This window comes from Panthera onca, chromosome E1, assembly GCF_046562875.1.
Source record: "Panthera onca isolate mPanOnc1 chromosome E1, mPanOnc1 haplotype 2, whole genome shotgun sequence".
Classification (NCBI taxonomy): Eukaryota; Metazoa; Chordata; class Mammalia; order Carnivora; family Felidae; genus Panthera; species Panthera onca.
The window spans coordinates 22,054,950-22,072,127 of NC_138352.1; the positions used below are offsets into that span (position 1 = coordinate 22,054,950).

The 17,178-nt window shown below is 51.5% G+C and overlaps 1 protein-coding gene across 1 annotated transcript in view; it reads left to right on the forward strand.

The window, feature by feature from the left end:
• Positions 1-17,178, forward strand: part of DNAH9 (dynein axonemal heavy chain 9) — a 329,272-nt gene that overhangs the window by 18,348 nt on the left and 293,746 nt on the right. The window contains exons 6-10 of the mRNA XM_078437738.2: positions 491-724; positions 8,169-8,336; positions 9,777-9,893; positions 11,491-11,641; positions 15,073-15,187. Coding sequence (XP_078293864.2) covers positions 491-724; positions 8,169-8,336; positions 9,777-9,893; positions 11,491-11,641; positions 15,073-15,187 — 785 coding nt within the window. The remainder of the gene's footprint in view (positions 1-490; positions 725-8,168; positions 8,337-9,776; positions 9,894-11,490; positions 11,642-15,072; positions 15,188-17,178) is intronic.

Sequence of the window (17,178 nt, forward strand, 5' to 3'; positions counted from 1 at the left end):
AGCCCTGGCCGACAGGAAGGCTAAGATAACATCACCAGGACGAGGGTACCTTTGACACGCCCTGTGGTGGCGAAGGCGGCTGTCATACAGCTTAAGCATCACAGCTGTACAGGATCGAGGCTCTTAGAGACAGGGGAATACTTATGGTTCAAAGAATTCTTGCTTTTGAATTACCTTACTATAGAAAGCCAACTAGTCATGAGAGAATCCCCCAGGAAAGAGCACCTTTCCCAGCCCAAGCTGGCCCAACAGAAGTTTGCCATGGCTCCTTTACGCACCCGTCTGTCCCTGAGCCAATCGTGGACGGTCTGGCTTGAGCCCGGGCCCCAGTCCACTGGTAGAACGCAGGATGGGGTCAGAGGCTTCCTACAGCATGCTTCTGGAAAGTATGGCGGGCGGTTATTGAGATCCGAGTTGGGACATGGACGAAAACCGTAGGGTGTCCTGCACCGTGTTCAGGCTCCGCGACAACCGTCTGTTTGCGTTCCAGGCTTCTAATTATCTCAACCCAGAAGGCCTCCTGAGAAGCGAGGTGGAAGAAAGTCAGAGAAAACTGCAAGTGGTCATGGAGACCTTGAACTTCTTCAAGCAGACGTTTCAGGACAGAAGAGAGAATCTCCATACTTACTTCAAAGAGAACCAGGAAGTCAAGGAGTGGGATTTCCAGTCTTCCTTGGTCTTCGTGCGACTGGATGGCTTCCTGGGGAGACTGCTCCTGGTGCAGGTGAGTGTCCTCGTTCACATCAGGCTCCCAGCTCCGTACAGGGGTGAGCCATCCAGGGATCCGAAATCAGAGTAGGAAAAGGACCAAAGCAGCACGGTGGCCAGTCCTCCATTGGTTGGAAGAACCCATAATAAGAGTCAATAAATATCTGGTTTGACATTTTCATGTGATGGTGGTTCTGGTCGCAGTGTAGGCAACTCTGATCATAGGCTCGTTTGGGGGAAAGGCCAGCCAACTGAGTTGGTTTTCAAATTACCCATAATCTTCAAACTTTGTTTCAAATAAATTCTTGCTAGAAATTCCACGGGCGAAATGCAACTGAACCGATCTAGATGCAGTTAGCCATGCTCAACAAATCCACTCCTTTGAACTTCTCCTTTTCCATGCTCCCACCCTCAAGGTGGCTCCCAGAATCATAAGACTAGCGAATCCCTGTGCAAAAGACGTAGGACTTTTGGCTCAAAGTTGTGGCTCCACCCCCTCCCTCCCCCCACGCCCCCCTCCCCCAGCAGTGATGTAAAAGTTCATGTGAATGTTAGTTTAAGGGCCAGGGTGAGAAAACAGGAGACTTTTGCTTTTGATGGTTTTCATTCCTCAGAATTTAATGTGGTTAGCAGGTGTTTTCACACTTGATGGCTCGATATTTGCTGACTGAACTTTGCAATGGACGTCATCAAATGAAATACGGACTTATTGGAGAAATTCAGGGTCAGGATTCGGACAATGACCAAGGGGACCGAGAGGGAGTCAGAATCACGTTTCCATCTATGATCCGCACAGATCTGAGAATGCAGAGGTGGGGTGGGGTGGGGGGGAACAGTTGGGAAGAGGTGCGTCGTACAGTTTGTAGGATAATGAGGACAAGACAGTACGGGATTGAATCCATGCATTCCAATTCAAGAAGCATTGTCCCAGCCCCGCCATGCACCAGGCACCGAGCTGCGAACTGGGGATACCATGGTGACCGGAAGATGGCTTTGTCTACAAGAAGCCTGTGGACCAGTAGCCATAGCTCAGGAGAAGGTAGACACACTGATGGATGAGATCCAGGGACAGAAAGACAACAGAATCTGGGAATGTCGTTGAGGTGTATTAAATGCCACGACAGAAGCGACATCGGGGTGTTCCTGGGAGCAGGAAAGAAGGGCTCCCTAACCCAGAGGGGGCTCTGAGAAAGCGGGCAGCACACGAGGAAATACATTTTGAAACTGGAGTGGGAATTCTCCAGGGAAAGAAGGGGAAGGCCACAGAGACAGAGAAAACGTACACGTGAGAAAACCAGAAGCCAGATCTCGCGAAAGGCGCACCCTAAATGCTTCACCCGATCGCGGAGACTGCAAGTAATCGACATTAGCTTTATCCCAAATGCCTCCTCCTCCGGCAGCCTCTGGAGCTCTCCCTCTAGTCTCTAACCCCTTCCCTGCTTGAGCCCAGGTGACAGACAGTCACCAACCTGCCTCTGCAGTCAGAGCGACTGCGGGGCGGGGCCTCGGCCCTGTGCACACATGCTCATGATGTGACTTTGCATACAGACAGCTATTCTAACATGAGGGCGGCTAATCTGCGGGGTGTATTCAGTAAATACAAGCACTGATGGCCACCCATCTCCCCGGAGTCATTACCCTCACGAGAGTGCTCACAGCTGCTCTTTCCCTCCGAATCAAGGGCACGGAGGCATAAAAAGCAGTTGCCCCAATTTAATTAGGGGATGGCTTGAATGTCACCGTTCTCGGCCTTTCTGTGGCTCCCTCTCTCGAGTTTCCTGTCCTTCGAGATGGTTTACTTCTCAGCCCTTACCTCAGACCCCAGCATTTCTTTTCTCTGCTGCCTTGCCTCTTCCTCCCCTTTCTACCTGTCCCCTTCCCCTCCTCTTTTGTCATCTTTCTTTCTCTCTTTCCCTTCCTTCTTTTTTCTCTTTCTCATTCCCTTCCTTCTTTTTTCTTTCTTTCTTTCTCTTTCCCTTCCTTTCTTCTTTCTCTCTTTCCCATCCTTCCCTCTTTTTCTTTTCTTTCTCTTTCCCTTCTTCCTTCCTCTTTCTTTCTCTTTCCCTTTCTCTTTTCCTTCTTTCCTCTGTCTTCTTTCTTTCTCTTTCCCATCCTTCCTTCCTTTTCTCTTTCTTGCTCTTTCTCTCTCTCTTTCTCCCTCCCTTTTCTGTTTTCCTCACCTCATTGTTCGCCCTCCATTTCCGTGATCTTCCCAATCCTGTGGCTGCCCCCCCTTCCCCCAGACCAGTGTTTGCTCCCCTCCTCCCGGTTTCATCTCCCAAATGTTGGCTCTCACTCATCCCTGTGCCCTCCGGCTCCCCTGTCGCCCCCCTACCCGTCTCAGCACAGAGGACACGGAGTTATTGATCTTCCGGGAGCATATTTCATGTGGCCCTTTAGTTAACATTCCGTGTATCTCTGTGATCAATGCCTGTTTGAAATGGGATTAATCTGCTTCTCTCCAGCAAGAATCAGCATGAACCTCGCCTTATTCATCTTGCCGTTCTAATAATGCAGCTGCCGAGATGTGGGTGTCTGCCATTAATAAACGCACGCAGCCAAGTTAAAAAAATGACACCAATACCTTTACTCTCTGGCACGCTCACGTCCAGGGTTATGTTGTAAAAGGGCCTGTTTTTCACCTCCGTCGTTGCCTTGGATTTCTTTTCCCCTCTGATTTGTATGGCTTTCCCTCCCTCGCCTTTTGCACAAGAAAGTCTCCTTGTACAGATGGACTCTTCCCTCTGGGCTCCTGCTGGAGCAAAAAATGGGGGCAGGGCGAGGAGGGGGCTGCCGGGCAGGAGCCTGTGTGTGCCGTGTGCCGAGCACCGCTCAGCAGGCAGAGTGATTGGGTTCGTAGGGCACCGCGCCCTCCCCCGCCTCCCCATCACAGCCAGGATACAGCTCATCTCGGATAGAGCCGAGCCTGGGGGAACGAAAGGAAGAAGAGGAAAATGAAGAACAAACCTGTTTCTAGAGCCTGAATCCTGCTCTGGCCCGCAGCCTACATTCAGCAGGAGCCTAGGTGCGTTGAGGGCAACGCACAAATTCGCTTGCCCAGGGTTCACACGGCTCCGGGAGGTTTGGCTGCAATTTGTAGCCAGGGGCGTCTTGTCTTTCCACCAAAGTTGTGAATCTCCTGGGGGGAGATCTCAAGGTCCTGTCCCTCTGTCCTGCCCCCCTATTCCCCAGGGTTTTGTGTTTTCCTTCTGCCCTCAGACACCCGACTCTGCCTTTTTAGACCCTATTTCTACCACCTGGTTCCTAGCCCTTTTTTTTTTTTTCCAAAATAAGTCATTTGGGTAAAATTATATCCCTCCCCCCCGTCCACGAGGGGGCCTTATTTATTTGACTTTATGACTCGCTAAGGAACTCCCAAAAGTACATAAAATCTTTGCAACTCCAACAGTCAAAAGTCAAAGGGAAGAAGAGGGGTTCGGCTGCCTCCTGATCCCCTCACCCTGCCTTACTATTGCCTTACCAGTGCGCACGCGCGTGCCCCCCACCACGTGAATGCACGCTGCACACACCCACGCCACGTGCACACACACACACACACACACACACACACACACACACACACCCCACACTGAGCTCATTTTTGTGCCCTAGTCAGTAGATGCTGCAGACCACCCCCCCCCCCCCCACCCGCCACCTTCCGTTCCGTTTCTGCCTGCAGCCTCTTCCCTACAAACAATGCCCTGAGCAGCTTGGAGAGAACCCTCATTTCTTTCATTATAAAATTGCTGCAAAGCTGGGATTCACTTGGAGACAAAATGATTTCCTGCTGAGGCTTTCTGCGAGGTGATTAGCGGGGAGAGAGGTAATCAGCTGACCTAATATGCACTGCATTCCCTTCCCTCCTTCCCCCATCGGTGGCCGGGCTGCTGCCTCCTTCACTGGGGCCTAATTGGGGCGGCTTCCCTCTCAGCCTGGCCTGGGCATGTGGCCACGCAGGAGACCATTAGCCGCGTAACGTCGGCCACCGTTCGAAAGGTAAAGAAAACAGTCTTTTTCCCCACGACCTTCTCCGAACGCCTGCTTTGTGCTCTCTCTTAATGAATTCTGAAGACATTTCCTTGCAGATGGGTGGTGTCCCCTCTCGGTGGAGGACAGGCTTGTGTGCGTGGGGATAGCCACGATCCCCGACTTTGTCGCCACGCCTCGCGGGGCCAGGGCACAAACGGAGCTCTCCCCCGGCACCCCATTAGAGGTTGCCCCGTTGCTCCAAAGAATAGGACCCAATCTGCCAGTCGGTTGCCGGGGACCCCATGGTCTTTTTGGGATCCGGCTGGGAGGGAGCAGCGGTCCATCCGCCGTTAGACATCTCTTACCCACCAACCCGATCTAATGACATCAGCGAGATGGTAATTAACGACAGCGGCTCCTGTGGATGGAAGTCACTCCAAAGCACTTCCCGTGGAACACTCGGTAACCCCACGGCAAATCAGGTGTTAGCCAACCCTTTTGCAGGTTAGGAGAGTGAGGTTTAATTAGGGTCTTGCTTTAAGCCGCGTGGGTAGGGAGTGGCAGCCCAGGGTTGTGTGGACCCAGGGACTTGGGGTCCTGGATCCTCAGCTCTTTCCATGATGCCTGTGCTCCTGAGGTCAACGTTTTCAGCCAGTACAGAGCAGAGTGAATTTCCTGTGTGTACTGGTGGGATGAATAAAAATGGATATGCTGAAAATATTATTTATGCCTCATTTTGGTTTTAACTGCCTTTTATCTGTTTCATGAGGACTTCTCAATAACGAAAAGGACTTGCATTCAAATATTTTGAGAATCAACGACGTGGAAACCATCGTTAGGATGAATCAGTTTCCACAGTTGGGAGACGATTTTCCACCCGATTCAGGAATCGTCTCTACAGTGCCCCTGATCTCAAACCTCTACTAAAATCCATGCCGTGATGGGGAGCTCACTATCTCTCTTGGCATTCCATTCTATAGTCGGGCATTTCTGGGTATTAGACGGTTCTGTTTTATGAAGTGGAACCATGTGGAATTGCCAAAATGGCCAAGTGCAAGTCATTTTATAAGTTCAGCCCACGAGTTGAGACCAAAACTACTACTTTTGCCCTGTTCACTCATCTGCCTTATTTCTGCCCTCACAGTAGGACCAGGCTAGGTTCTGCCTCGTATTTGACCAAGGCCCTTTTAAATGCACATTTAAAGGCACGAACGGTTAAAGGCACATTTCTGCCTTGAATTCCTTCAGCGTCTAGGACCCTTCCAGGGGCTGAAGGTACAGTGGTACCTCTGGGACCCAAGACCATGCTTCAAGTATTCTTGAGAACAAAACAGTACAACTAAATGACCATCTGGTTTTCCGATGTAACCAAACATACCCAGATCCGTCTGTCTTTTAACATGGATCCAGAGCATCTTCCCAAAACTTGAAACTGACTTCCACGGGATTGCGAAAGATGGGTACCCAGGTGACATTCCACAGCACACGTACGTTTTCCCCCACTTGACTGATCACAGCTAAGCACAACTTGTTGAATGGACATGAATTGCGATCTAAGTCGATTTCATTTAAATCAGATTCTTTTCTGTTCTCCTGCGGATATATGAAATTGAAACGTGTTTTTAAGTAAAGACTGCCCCATTTCCCACCAGCAGAGGCAAGACCCCCTGGTCTGGGTGACGTCTTCCTTTCCTCAGCTGGTTCTTTCCTCTTCTCTCCTCCCGGACTTGAGCTGCTCGCCAACAGCCATGCCTGAGCATAGCAAGAAAAACGGGGGTGGAGGGGGGGGTGGTTAGATGGGCTGCCCCAGGCTGCCAGGTGCCCTCCTGGCAACGTGGGGCAAACCAGTCCCGTCTCACCACTTCCCGGTGGCTCTGTCACTGCCGTTGGACATGGCGTCCCAGGAAGGGAAGGGAGTCGAGCAGCCTCTCGCCAGCCTGATGGCTCAACCCGTCGCAGTGGCCATTGGCAGCGGGGATTTCCCGGAGTGGACTCAGGACCCACTGGGTTTTCTGCGTTGTGACACGGTGTTCCCTCTACCTGCCCTCCAATCTCCCTTAGGGTGGAGGACCCCCTCCCAGCGTTTGCCAGAAGCACCCAAAGGTCAGAGTGACCCTCCTCTTTCCTGTTGGAAGAGGTCTGCGCCTAGATTGGAAGAAAGGCTGGGTTTGCAGGTTCTGTGACTTCAGATGAGCGTGTGCGAGGGAAAAACACAATCTGTCACAGTAGTGTCTTCTGAAGGCTCCCGTCCGATGAAGCGGCTTCTGTGGACTTGGGAGGGGCTCCTCCCCGAGGCTGTGCGCTGTCCACCTGTCACTTAATTCTGAGCACAGCTGGGGCACTGCCGTATCAACGACAACAGTGACAGCAAGACGCCCGTACTGTGTACTTGCCGTGTGCCAAGCACTGGCCTAAACCCTAAGCCAACCCGGACTGCTTTCACTCCCGCCATTATTATCCTGTTGCAGATGAAGAAACCCAACAGAGACGCCCAGTAACTTGCTCACTGTCGCCCAGCCAACCACATGGCAGATTCCTTCTCTCGCAGGAGTGGTTGCTGAGAATATCGGTGTCTCCCTCTTGGCTTGTCCTTGAGACCTTTTGAAGGATCTGTTTTCTGTCAATATCCCTTAAGATAGCTGTGCTTCTGGAGCCAGATAACGTGTTTCCCTTGAAATGGATTTATTTTTATTTTTTTGAAGTTTGTTTATTTATTGAGAGAGAGCGAGAGAGAGAGAGAGAGAGAGAGAGAGAGAGAGGTGGGCAGGAGCAGAGGGAGAGAGAGAATCCCAAGCCGGCTCTGCCCTGTCAGCAGAGCCGGATATGAGGCTCGAACTCATGAACCGCGAGATCACGCCCTGAGCTGAAACCAGAAGCCAGACGCTCAGCTGGCAGAGCCACCCAGGCACCCCGACATGGATTTTTTAAAAAAAATCAGGGGCGCCTGGGTGGCTCAGTCAGTTAAGCGTCCGACTTCGGCTCAGGTCATGATCTCACAGTTTGTGAGTTCGAGCCCCGCATCGGGGCCCTGTGCTGACAGCTCGGAGCCTGGAGCCTGCTTTGGATTCCGTGTCTCCCTCTCTCTCTGCCCCTCCCCTGCTCACGCTCTGTCTCTCTCTGTCTCAAAAATAAACAAAACACTAAAAAAAAAAATTAAAAAAAAAAAACAGAAGTAAACCCACCAGTCACGTAAATAATGTTGTTATAGTTTGTTATCTATTAGAGAACCCGGAAAGAGGCTGAAATATACATGTGGTTTTTTTCTTGTCTGTGTGAATTCTATTTACCTGTGCTTCCTCTTTGCTTTGTGAGTTTAGCCAAGTTATTTATACCAAGCCAATCTAATAATAAGGCTACGATACTCATCAGCCTTCCTATTTTCCTAAGCAACCACCCACGCTCCCCATGATTTCTAGCCCTTCCCATACTCATCTGAGTGTTATCTCCTCCTGCTCTTAGTATTTTAACTATTTTGTGAACTGGCCCTATAGGATCTTCTGAAGACAACCCTGGATTTCCACACGCTGGGAAAGCTTGAGTTTAGTGGCATCAGAGGGAGTGCCCTGAGTCGGCAGGTCCAGCAAATGTACGACGAATTTCAAGAGATGTACAGGGTCTTTACAGAGGCCCCCTATGACTGCTTGGACCCCCAGAGCACGGTAAGGCTTGGAAAGGCTAACTCACAAGCTTTTTCTCTTTCTCAGATGCCTCGAGGCCGTAGGGTCTGGGTGTTTACTTGCATTTTCCTTGTGTATTTCCTTTGGTTCCCGGGGCTCCGGTGGTTGTATTAAGAGACCACTCCCAGTTATTCTCTTTGTGAGGAGAAAGTTCAGGAAAGGCCTTTTCTAACGGCTGACTGCTCCAGACTGATGATACCCAGGGTTCCAGAGATGCTGAGACGTGTACGGGTTGATGGTGGGGGGCCGTGTGCAAAGCTTTCAGCTTCGAGCTCCGCGGAGGCCAGGCGCACCCGGGCAGAATTTCATTAGTGGCTTGGGGAGGGGGAAGTGAAACAGAGGCTGAGTTGTTCTGAGCTGACCCTGGTCCCCCAGGGAGTCTTCAGGCAGAGGAAAGGGCCAGAGTTGCAGTTTCCAGGATCCCACATGTCACCTGTAGCCCAGGATTCTGGACCCGTGGGTCCAAGCCTGCAGCAGGAAAAACAAAACAAAACAAAACAAAAAAGCAGAAGGGTCAGGACGGAAGCAGGGAATGGCATGCCTGTTAGGAGGGGCTGAATTAAGGGAGAAGGAATCACAAGAATATACCAGGGGAAGTGGAGAAAGAAATTGAGCAGAAATCTACTCTGAGCACCTCCAGACCTTGGGTGATTAGCTGGCCAAACCCAGAAGGGATCACTTTCTAAAAATTCCATGAGTCTCAGGTGGAAAAAAAAAAGGGGGGGGGGGCGGTGGCATATGAGAAAACAGGATATATACTGTGTGTTTGCTACAGAGTGATAATCTGAAAACACACCAAATCCTACCCACAAGGAAACATACTAGTATTAATGTGCTTGGGTTTGGGAAGTAGAAAAACACTATGCTGTTCTGGTTTTGTCTTTTTTGTAAGGCGATGCATCAGTGTTGGAAAGCGATAATAACAGGTAATAATGATTCCACAAATAAAAGTTTCTTTGACAATGGCTACGCTCTAAGAAAGAGAACACACTTGGGGCCGTCTGACAAAACACAGTATTTGGGAGGATTTTGACTTGGGGCAGGAAGGAAAGTAGGAGGTAATGATACAATAGCCTTACTGCCGGGGCTGTTGGCGCTGAGGTGGCTTCTGGGGTGACATGAGCTAGCACTGGGGGTGAGATAAGGGACTTCAGAAGGTGGGAGAGGGGCCCCGAAAGGGGGTGACAAGGAGCCAAGCTCACACCGGACTCAATTTACCAGGAAAGTGGCATCCAGGAAAACAATACTGCAGTAATAGGGTCACTGCATGGATAGAAACAAAGCCATGCCAGGGTGAATTTTAGAAACTTAAAGTAAGTCCTGGGTGTAGCCAATTCAAGCACATAGGTGGTAGTGAAGAGCATAGTGGGATTGGCCTTGAGGAGCTCACGTTCGTCCTACGTCCACGTGATGTCTCTATAGGAATTCGAAAATGACGTGTCCGAATTTCGCCAGAGAGTAGAAGATCTTGACCGAGGGCTGGGGACCATCTTCATTCAAGCCTTCGATGATGCCCCCGGTTTGGAGCATGCCTTTAAGGTTTGTGCAGCGGGGGGGGTGGACAGGTGGGAGCCACCGCTGTGCTCAATTCTGTCCCCACCGTCAGCTGAGGGGGACAAGGCCCCTCTTCCAATGGTTTTGTCCCCACAGATGTCAATTGTTCCTGTGGGTCTTCTAGAATGGTGTCGTGGGAGAACTAGGCAAAGGGACTGGGCAGAACTAGGGCTCTCAGGTTGATCATTAATGCTTTTCTAGAAACACGACGATGTGAAAATACTTTCCAAAAGAGTTTATTCTAGAATGTTCTCTCTGGGCCTTATCCCGAGTGTGCCCATTAGGAGTGAAGAAGTCTACTTGCGGTCGCCCCCCTGAAAACCTGGGCTATTAACCAGTGCCGCGGGGCTGATTCAAGCCGGAGCAAACCCCCCCATAAGTGGTTGCAGGGTTCAGCTACCAGCTGCTGAAGTCCATCAGGGGCCAGCTGGAGCAGGAATAGGGAGGAGAAGGCACCGGACAAGTGGACAGTGGGTGCACACTGAGACTTCTGAGTCGTGAGGCACGATGCCTTCACGGCACGTGACCGATCTTCTCTAAACTGCAAAGGAACTTCAACTCTGTAAAGACTTGAAGATTAGAACAAGGACTGACCAGTGGCAGTTATAAGGAGGCCAATTTGGGCTCCGTGGAGGAGAGAGATTTCTGTGAAAGGTGGAATGGACTTCTCCAAGAAGTCGACGAGTGTCCAGGCGCTGAAAATGTCCTTGGGTAGCCTCGATGACCAGTGAGACAGTTGTCGAAGAGGCTCAAGCCCTGGGTGGGTGAGTCCGGGCCATTCTGGGATAGTGGGTGATCCAGCATGCCAGCCTTCGTTAGCCATCGAGCATAGAGACACATGACCTTTCATAAACAGTGCGGCCCCATAACTCATGGGGAAACACTTGTAGGGATTCCTCTCTCCAAGCCTTTGAGCTCATTCCGGAAATCAGTTCCAGAATTAGTTCTCTCTGAAACTTGTTTCTTGCTCGCCACCCTCAAATTTGAGCCTTCCACGTTCTCCCCAACACCTGGCCCACGTAGGGTTTTTTTTTTTTTTTAGTTTATTTATTTATTTTGGGAGAGAGAGGGAGCAGGGGAGGGGCAGAGAGCAAGGGACAGAGAGACTCCCAAGCAGGCTCTGTGCCGTCGGCACACAGCCGGATGCAGGGCTCGAACTCATGAACTGTGAGATCGTGACCTGAGCCGAAATCAAGAGTCAGATGCTTAGCCAACTGAGCCACCCAAGCACCCCTAGCTCAGTTAGCTTCTTTACCTCATCTCTATTTCTGTTTTAGTTCTCTTTTTTTAATGAAGATCAGCTCTCTGACATCTTTAGCTTTCTCTTTGTTTAATCCTTTACTCAGGGTCTCTCGACACATGAGAGTCTGGCGGGTAATTCAGCAGACAGGTCTCCTTCTCCTTTAGAAGCAAAGGAGGGAGGGGCGACTATGAATAGCCACCTATTTATAATCATTGACTCAACAGTTTTCGACCCTCTGCCGCCAGCAGACATCTGAAAGAAATAGCCAGGAAACAAGCTGTAACCTTAGAAAGGTTGGATCTGTGACTTTTTCTTCTTCTCTCTCTGCCTCCTCCGCAGCTGCTAGACCTAGCAGGGAACCTTCTGGAAAGACCGCTGATAGCGCAGGATGCATCTGAAAAGTACCTGCTGTTCGTCCGAATGTTCCACAAAGACCTGGATACCGTGAGGGTGATCTACAGTCAGCGCGTCCAGGAGGAGGCGGAACTTGGTAGGTTTGTGGCGAGCGGATTTGAATGGGGGAGTTCTGTTACCAGCAAGGGTGCAGCTCAACCCTCTTGTGCCCGTTAAATGGCCACGGTGGGTCCATGACATCCTCCCAGAAAAGAGAGCACAGTCTTCCTGCTTGAAATCTCAGGCCGCCTTGGGTAATTGTAGAATTCACTGACCCGCGCATTTCCCTGTGTCTGGGGCTGCGACTGGCAGCCGACCCAGAGCACTGAAGTCCCGACTGCTTCTGGCTGAGACCTTAGCACCATGCGTGAGTTGACCCTTGATCAGTGTTGCCACACTGATCAATCTCCAGCGTACCTTAGTTCCACAAAGGATTTCTACATGCCTGGGGAAAGTTTCTGCTCCCTTCTGACACCATAGCAAACCCTGCTTCTGGAGGGGGGACCCTGCAGGAGGCTGACAAAGCGCGGGTCCGTGCCGAGGTGTGATGCCTCCATTCTTGAAAAAAAATTTTTTTCTAACCTTTATTTATTTTTGAGAGAAAGAGAGAGAGAAAGAGCATGAGCAGGGGAGGGGCAGAAAGAGAGGGAGGCACAGATTCCGAAGCAGGCTCCAGGCTCCGAGCTGTCAGCACAGAGCCCGACGTGGGGCTCAAACCCACGGACTGGAGATCATGACCCGAGCCGAACTCGGACGCTTAACCGACTGAGCCTCCCAGGCGCCCCATGACGTCTCCATTTTTGCCGCAATTCTTAGATGCCCTGTCTTACCTGCTCTGAAGTCAAACACAAGTTCAGTTCTGCTCTACAAGCATTTCTTGAATCCTCACTATATGCAGGGCACCTCTGTGGGCACTGTATACAGAGGCAGGCCTGGGTAAGGGATAAAGTAATTAATACTAAAGGGTTGTTCTTCAAGGAACACATCAGACATGAACAGGCTTAACAGTAATGCAGAGCAGAGAACACAGGCGATGTTCAACTTGAGTCGCAGCGAACGGTAACGAAACAAGACAGCTTATGGCCGGGAGGTCTGAGGGGAGTGTGTGGGGTAGGTGGCCTTGAGCTGAGCCCTGCAAGGTCGGGGGATAGACAGCCAGGGAGAAATGGCAAAGGCCTCTGAAGCAGAGACAGGAGAGGAAGGTGATGGGTGGCACCTGCTTCAGCCAAACGAGGTTACATGGGGAGATTATGTTAGTCACAGAGTTTGGGGCAACATTATCACCTTCTTTGAGTGCCATATTTAGGAATTTGGAGTTCATTCTTTGGGTAACGGGAAATTTTCCAGGGTTTTTAAGCAACAGAGTAGTAGGACCACTGTATAAAGAGGTTTGCAAATTCCCAGGGAGGTCATGAAGAACTGCTTCTTAGGGGCGCCTGGGTGGCTCAGTTGATTGAGTGTCCGACTCTTGGTTTCTGCTCAGGTCATGATCTCATGGTTCATAAATTTGAGGCCCACGTTGGGCTCTACACTGACAGCATGGAGCCTCCTTGGGATTTTTTCTCTCCTTCTCTCTCTCTGTCTCTTTGCCCCTCCCCTGCTTGTGTGCTTTCCCTTTCTCTCTCTCTCTCAAAATAAATAAACTTTAGAAACAAACGTTTCTAAAGTTCTGTAGGTCGGAGCCCAGCATGATGTGCCTTGATCTCCACTGAGAGTGGCCCAGGGCTGAAATCACAGCGTTGACCAGGGCCAAGTTCTCATCAGGAGGTCCCGGGGAGTAGGGGGAATACGCTTTCGAGCTCATTTCATTGGGAGAATCCAGTGCCTTGTGACTGTAGCCCCGAGGTCTGCAATTCCTCGTTGGCTGTTGGTGGGGGGGGGGGGGGGGCCACTTAGTGACTTGCTGGCACGCCCATGCCTCCATCTTCAGGCCAGGTATGGCTTCCTGAATCCCTGACTTCTCCTTCCAGCCACCAGAGAAAACGTTCTGCTTTAAAAGGACTCACCTGATTAAGTCAGGCCCACCCAGGATCATCTCTCTTTTGCTATCTAACATAGCGTCATCACTGGAGTGATTTCTCGATCGTATCTGGTTCCCCACCCCCTCCACACACACACTGAAGAGGAGAGGATTATGCAAGGGTTAGGGTCATTGGTGTCATCTTAGCATTTTGCCCTGCTGTGGAGGCCGGGCAGAATGTGACTGTAACAGATCAGGGCTGAGGGTACGACATCAGGGAGCAGTGGGGTCTGTGGTAAAATAAGGAAGAGACCACTATTCAGCTACACTTGCTAGTTAGAAGTGGTGGCTGGTTCTTGCCAACTCTTCCAACTGAGATTTTTTTCAAGAAATGGAATCCAGGGGCACCTGGGTGGCTCAGTCGGTTAAGTGTCCAACTCTTGGTTTCAGCTCAGGTCATGACCTCACATCCGTGAGTCTGAGCCCCACGTCGGTCTCTGCACTGACAGTGCGGAACCTGCTTGGGATTCTCTCTGTCCCTCTCTCTCTCTGCTCCTCTCCCCACTCTCTCTTTCTCAAATTAAATAAACTGAAAAAATAAGTTTTAAAAATTTGTCTTAAAAAATGAAATCTAATCACTGTTGAATCCTGACAAGTAATTGTGAGCAAAGAAACCCACTGTTTGGACTAAAGTAAGAGGATCCAGGCTGTGCTGACGCTGGGCAAGTGATTCACAACCCACACGGCCTGTCTCATTCATCATCTTAGTGAATTTTCACAGAAACCCTGGAAATGAAGCAGAGAAGATAGTATTCCCATTTTATAGATGAAAAAACTGAGGCCCAAAGAGATTCTATTGTCTGTTTAAGGCAGTGTTTTCAACCCTGAATGTGCAATTGAAATCATCTCCAGAGCTTTTAAAAATACAGATGACTGGGCGCCACCCAGACCAATTAAGTCAGAATGGCTGAGTCAGGGTCCAAGCATTAGTAATTTTTTTAAGTTTGTTTGTTTATTTATTTATTTATTTAAGAGAGAGAGAGAGAGAGAGAGAGAGAGAGAGAGAGAGAGAAAGCAGGAGGGGGGGGCAAAGAGGGGGAGGTGGAGAGAGAGAATCCCAAGCAGGCTCCACACTGTCAGCCCAGAGCCCCAAGCAGGGCTGGATCCCATGATCTGTGAGATCATGACCTGAGCTGAAATCAAGAGTCAGATGTTTAACCCACTGAGCCACCCAGGTGCCCCGGGATTTTTTTAAGAGCCCCCAGGTGATGCTGATGTGCAGGCAGGTGGAAAGTCCCAGGTGTGGAGTCAGAAAGCCAGTGAGGGGCAGCACTGGGCTGGGCACCCCTGTCCTCGGACCCCATTTGGTGTTCTCCCCCAGGCCCCTCCTCCTCACTCCTTAGCCTACAGGCCGATCTCCCGGGACCCACCCCCATCTCAGTGTGGGCACAGGGTGACTTTAGCAGGTGGAGGTACTGAGGCAAAAAGTAGGGGCGGGGGGCGGGTATTCCTGGGCAGAGTGGGGCTGGGGGCGGGCCTCCTTCAGTCTGCCTGTGCCGTGTCCCCAGGGTTCGCCGCCGTGCACAAGAACATGCCCACCGTGGCCGGGGGTCTCCGCTGGGCACAGGAGCTGCGGCAGCGTATCCAGGGCCCCTTCGCCAGCTTCAGACGCATCGCACATCCGTGAGTAACCGACTCCCCAAAGGCGGGTGCGTTTTAGGCTTCAGCTCCCGCTCTGGATTTTTGCAGAAATGCAGCTCACTTCCCTAAGGCATGAAAATCACCTTCATTTCTTTCCCTTTTCAGCAGTAGACCAGCATCTTAAGTCCGTTTGGGCTGTTGTACAGAATGCCACAGACCTGGTGGCCTATAAACACCAGAGGCACTTCTCACACCTCTGGAGGCTGGCAAGTCCAAGATCACGGTGCCGGCAGATTGGTGTGTGGTGAGGCACACCCTGGTTCACAGATGGCTGTCCCCTCACTGTGTCCACATGGCAGGTGGGACAAGGGACCTCCATGGAGCCTCTTTTTAATAGGACACTAATTCCTTAATGAGGCTCCACCCCTTCACGAGGCCCCACCCCCGCCATGAGGCTCCACCCCTTCACGGGGCTCCACCCCTTCACGAGGCTCCACCCCTTCACGAGGCTCCACCCCTTCACGAGTCTCCACCGCCTTCACGAGGCCCCACCGCCTACATGAGGCTCCACCCCTTCACGGGGCTCCCCCCCTTCATGAGGCTACACTGCCTACATGAGGCTCCACCCCCTTCATGAGGCTCCACCCTTTCACGGGGCTCCACCCCCTACACGAGGCTACACTGCCTACATGAGGCTCCACCCCTTCACGAGGCTCCACCCCCTTCACAAGGCCCCACCCCTTAGCGAGGCTCCACCCCTCCATGAGGCTCCACCCTCATGGCCTAATCACTCCCGAAAGGCCCTGCCTCCTAATGCCATCACATGGAGGGTAGGATTTCAACATGTGAATTTTGGTGTGGGAGGGAACACAAACATGCAGTAACGAGATTGATACATTTGGACTCATTAGGGGACAGTTGGTGCAAAATGAGGCTTCCTGGATGACAGGCGGCCTCTTTTTTGCTCCATCAGATTGATTTCTTTTCTTTAATGTTTATTTTTGAGAGAGACAGAGAGCGACAGAGGGGCAGAGAGAGACAGGGAGACACAGACCCTGAAGCAGGTTCCGGACTCTGAGCTGTCAGCCCAGAGCCCCACACGCCAACTCACCGTGGGATCACGACCTGAGCCGGACGCTTAACCTACTGAGCCACCCACGTGCCCCGAGGGTCCTTTCTAGAGGCAAAGGAGTCCGGGTTTTCCAGCTCTTTGGGGCTTTCCCACCAGTCTCCTCTAACACAGCGTCTCCTGGCTACTGAGGCTGCTGGAAAATAGAGAAGCCCAGTGTCTGCTAAAGCGTGCTGTAAAGTCTTCGCCTGTTAGATACCTGGGGCTCTTGTTACATGCAGCTTCCCAGGCCTCACCTCCCACTACTGAATCCGAATCGCGAAGCGGGATGGGGCCTATGAATTGCTTCCTTAGCAAGCTCCCCCCGCCCCATGATTCTGATGGTTGACCAGGTTTGGAAACCACCGGTTTCCACAATCTGGAAGCTGGGCTACCTAGAGGCATCTCAGCTGCAAGAAGCGAGAGAACTGTTTTGCGGTATCACGTTCAGGATGCTTCGGGAAAGGGCGGTCTTTCTCTGACCCCTCTTTCTGAAGAGTCTCCTTTGAGGGCACTCAGCTTTGGCAAACAAAACGGCAACCAAGCGTTGAGACCCTGGCCTCCCAGGTGTTTTTGGCATCGGGTAGGACGCCGGCGACCCTCTGGTGCAGGTGGCAGGACTGAACGCTTTCAGGGGCCGGGGAAGAAAAACGGAAGACCGGCCAGGCTGGGGTCCCACAAGGGGGTCACCAGCACCCCATCCAGCACTGCCCAGTGGAAAAGCGGACTCCGTAAGAGCGCTCCCCCCACGCAGACAAGAGCTGAAAATCGCGGCGTGTCTGTAAAACGCCCAACTTCAGAGTTACCACCTGCTCTCAAACTCCACACCCATCCGATAAACAGGGGGTCAGGTCTGCCCTGCAGGCGATCCGTTGGCAACATCTGATCTGGTCTGAGCTAGCCGAGCTCTTTGTTTTGCAGATGA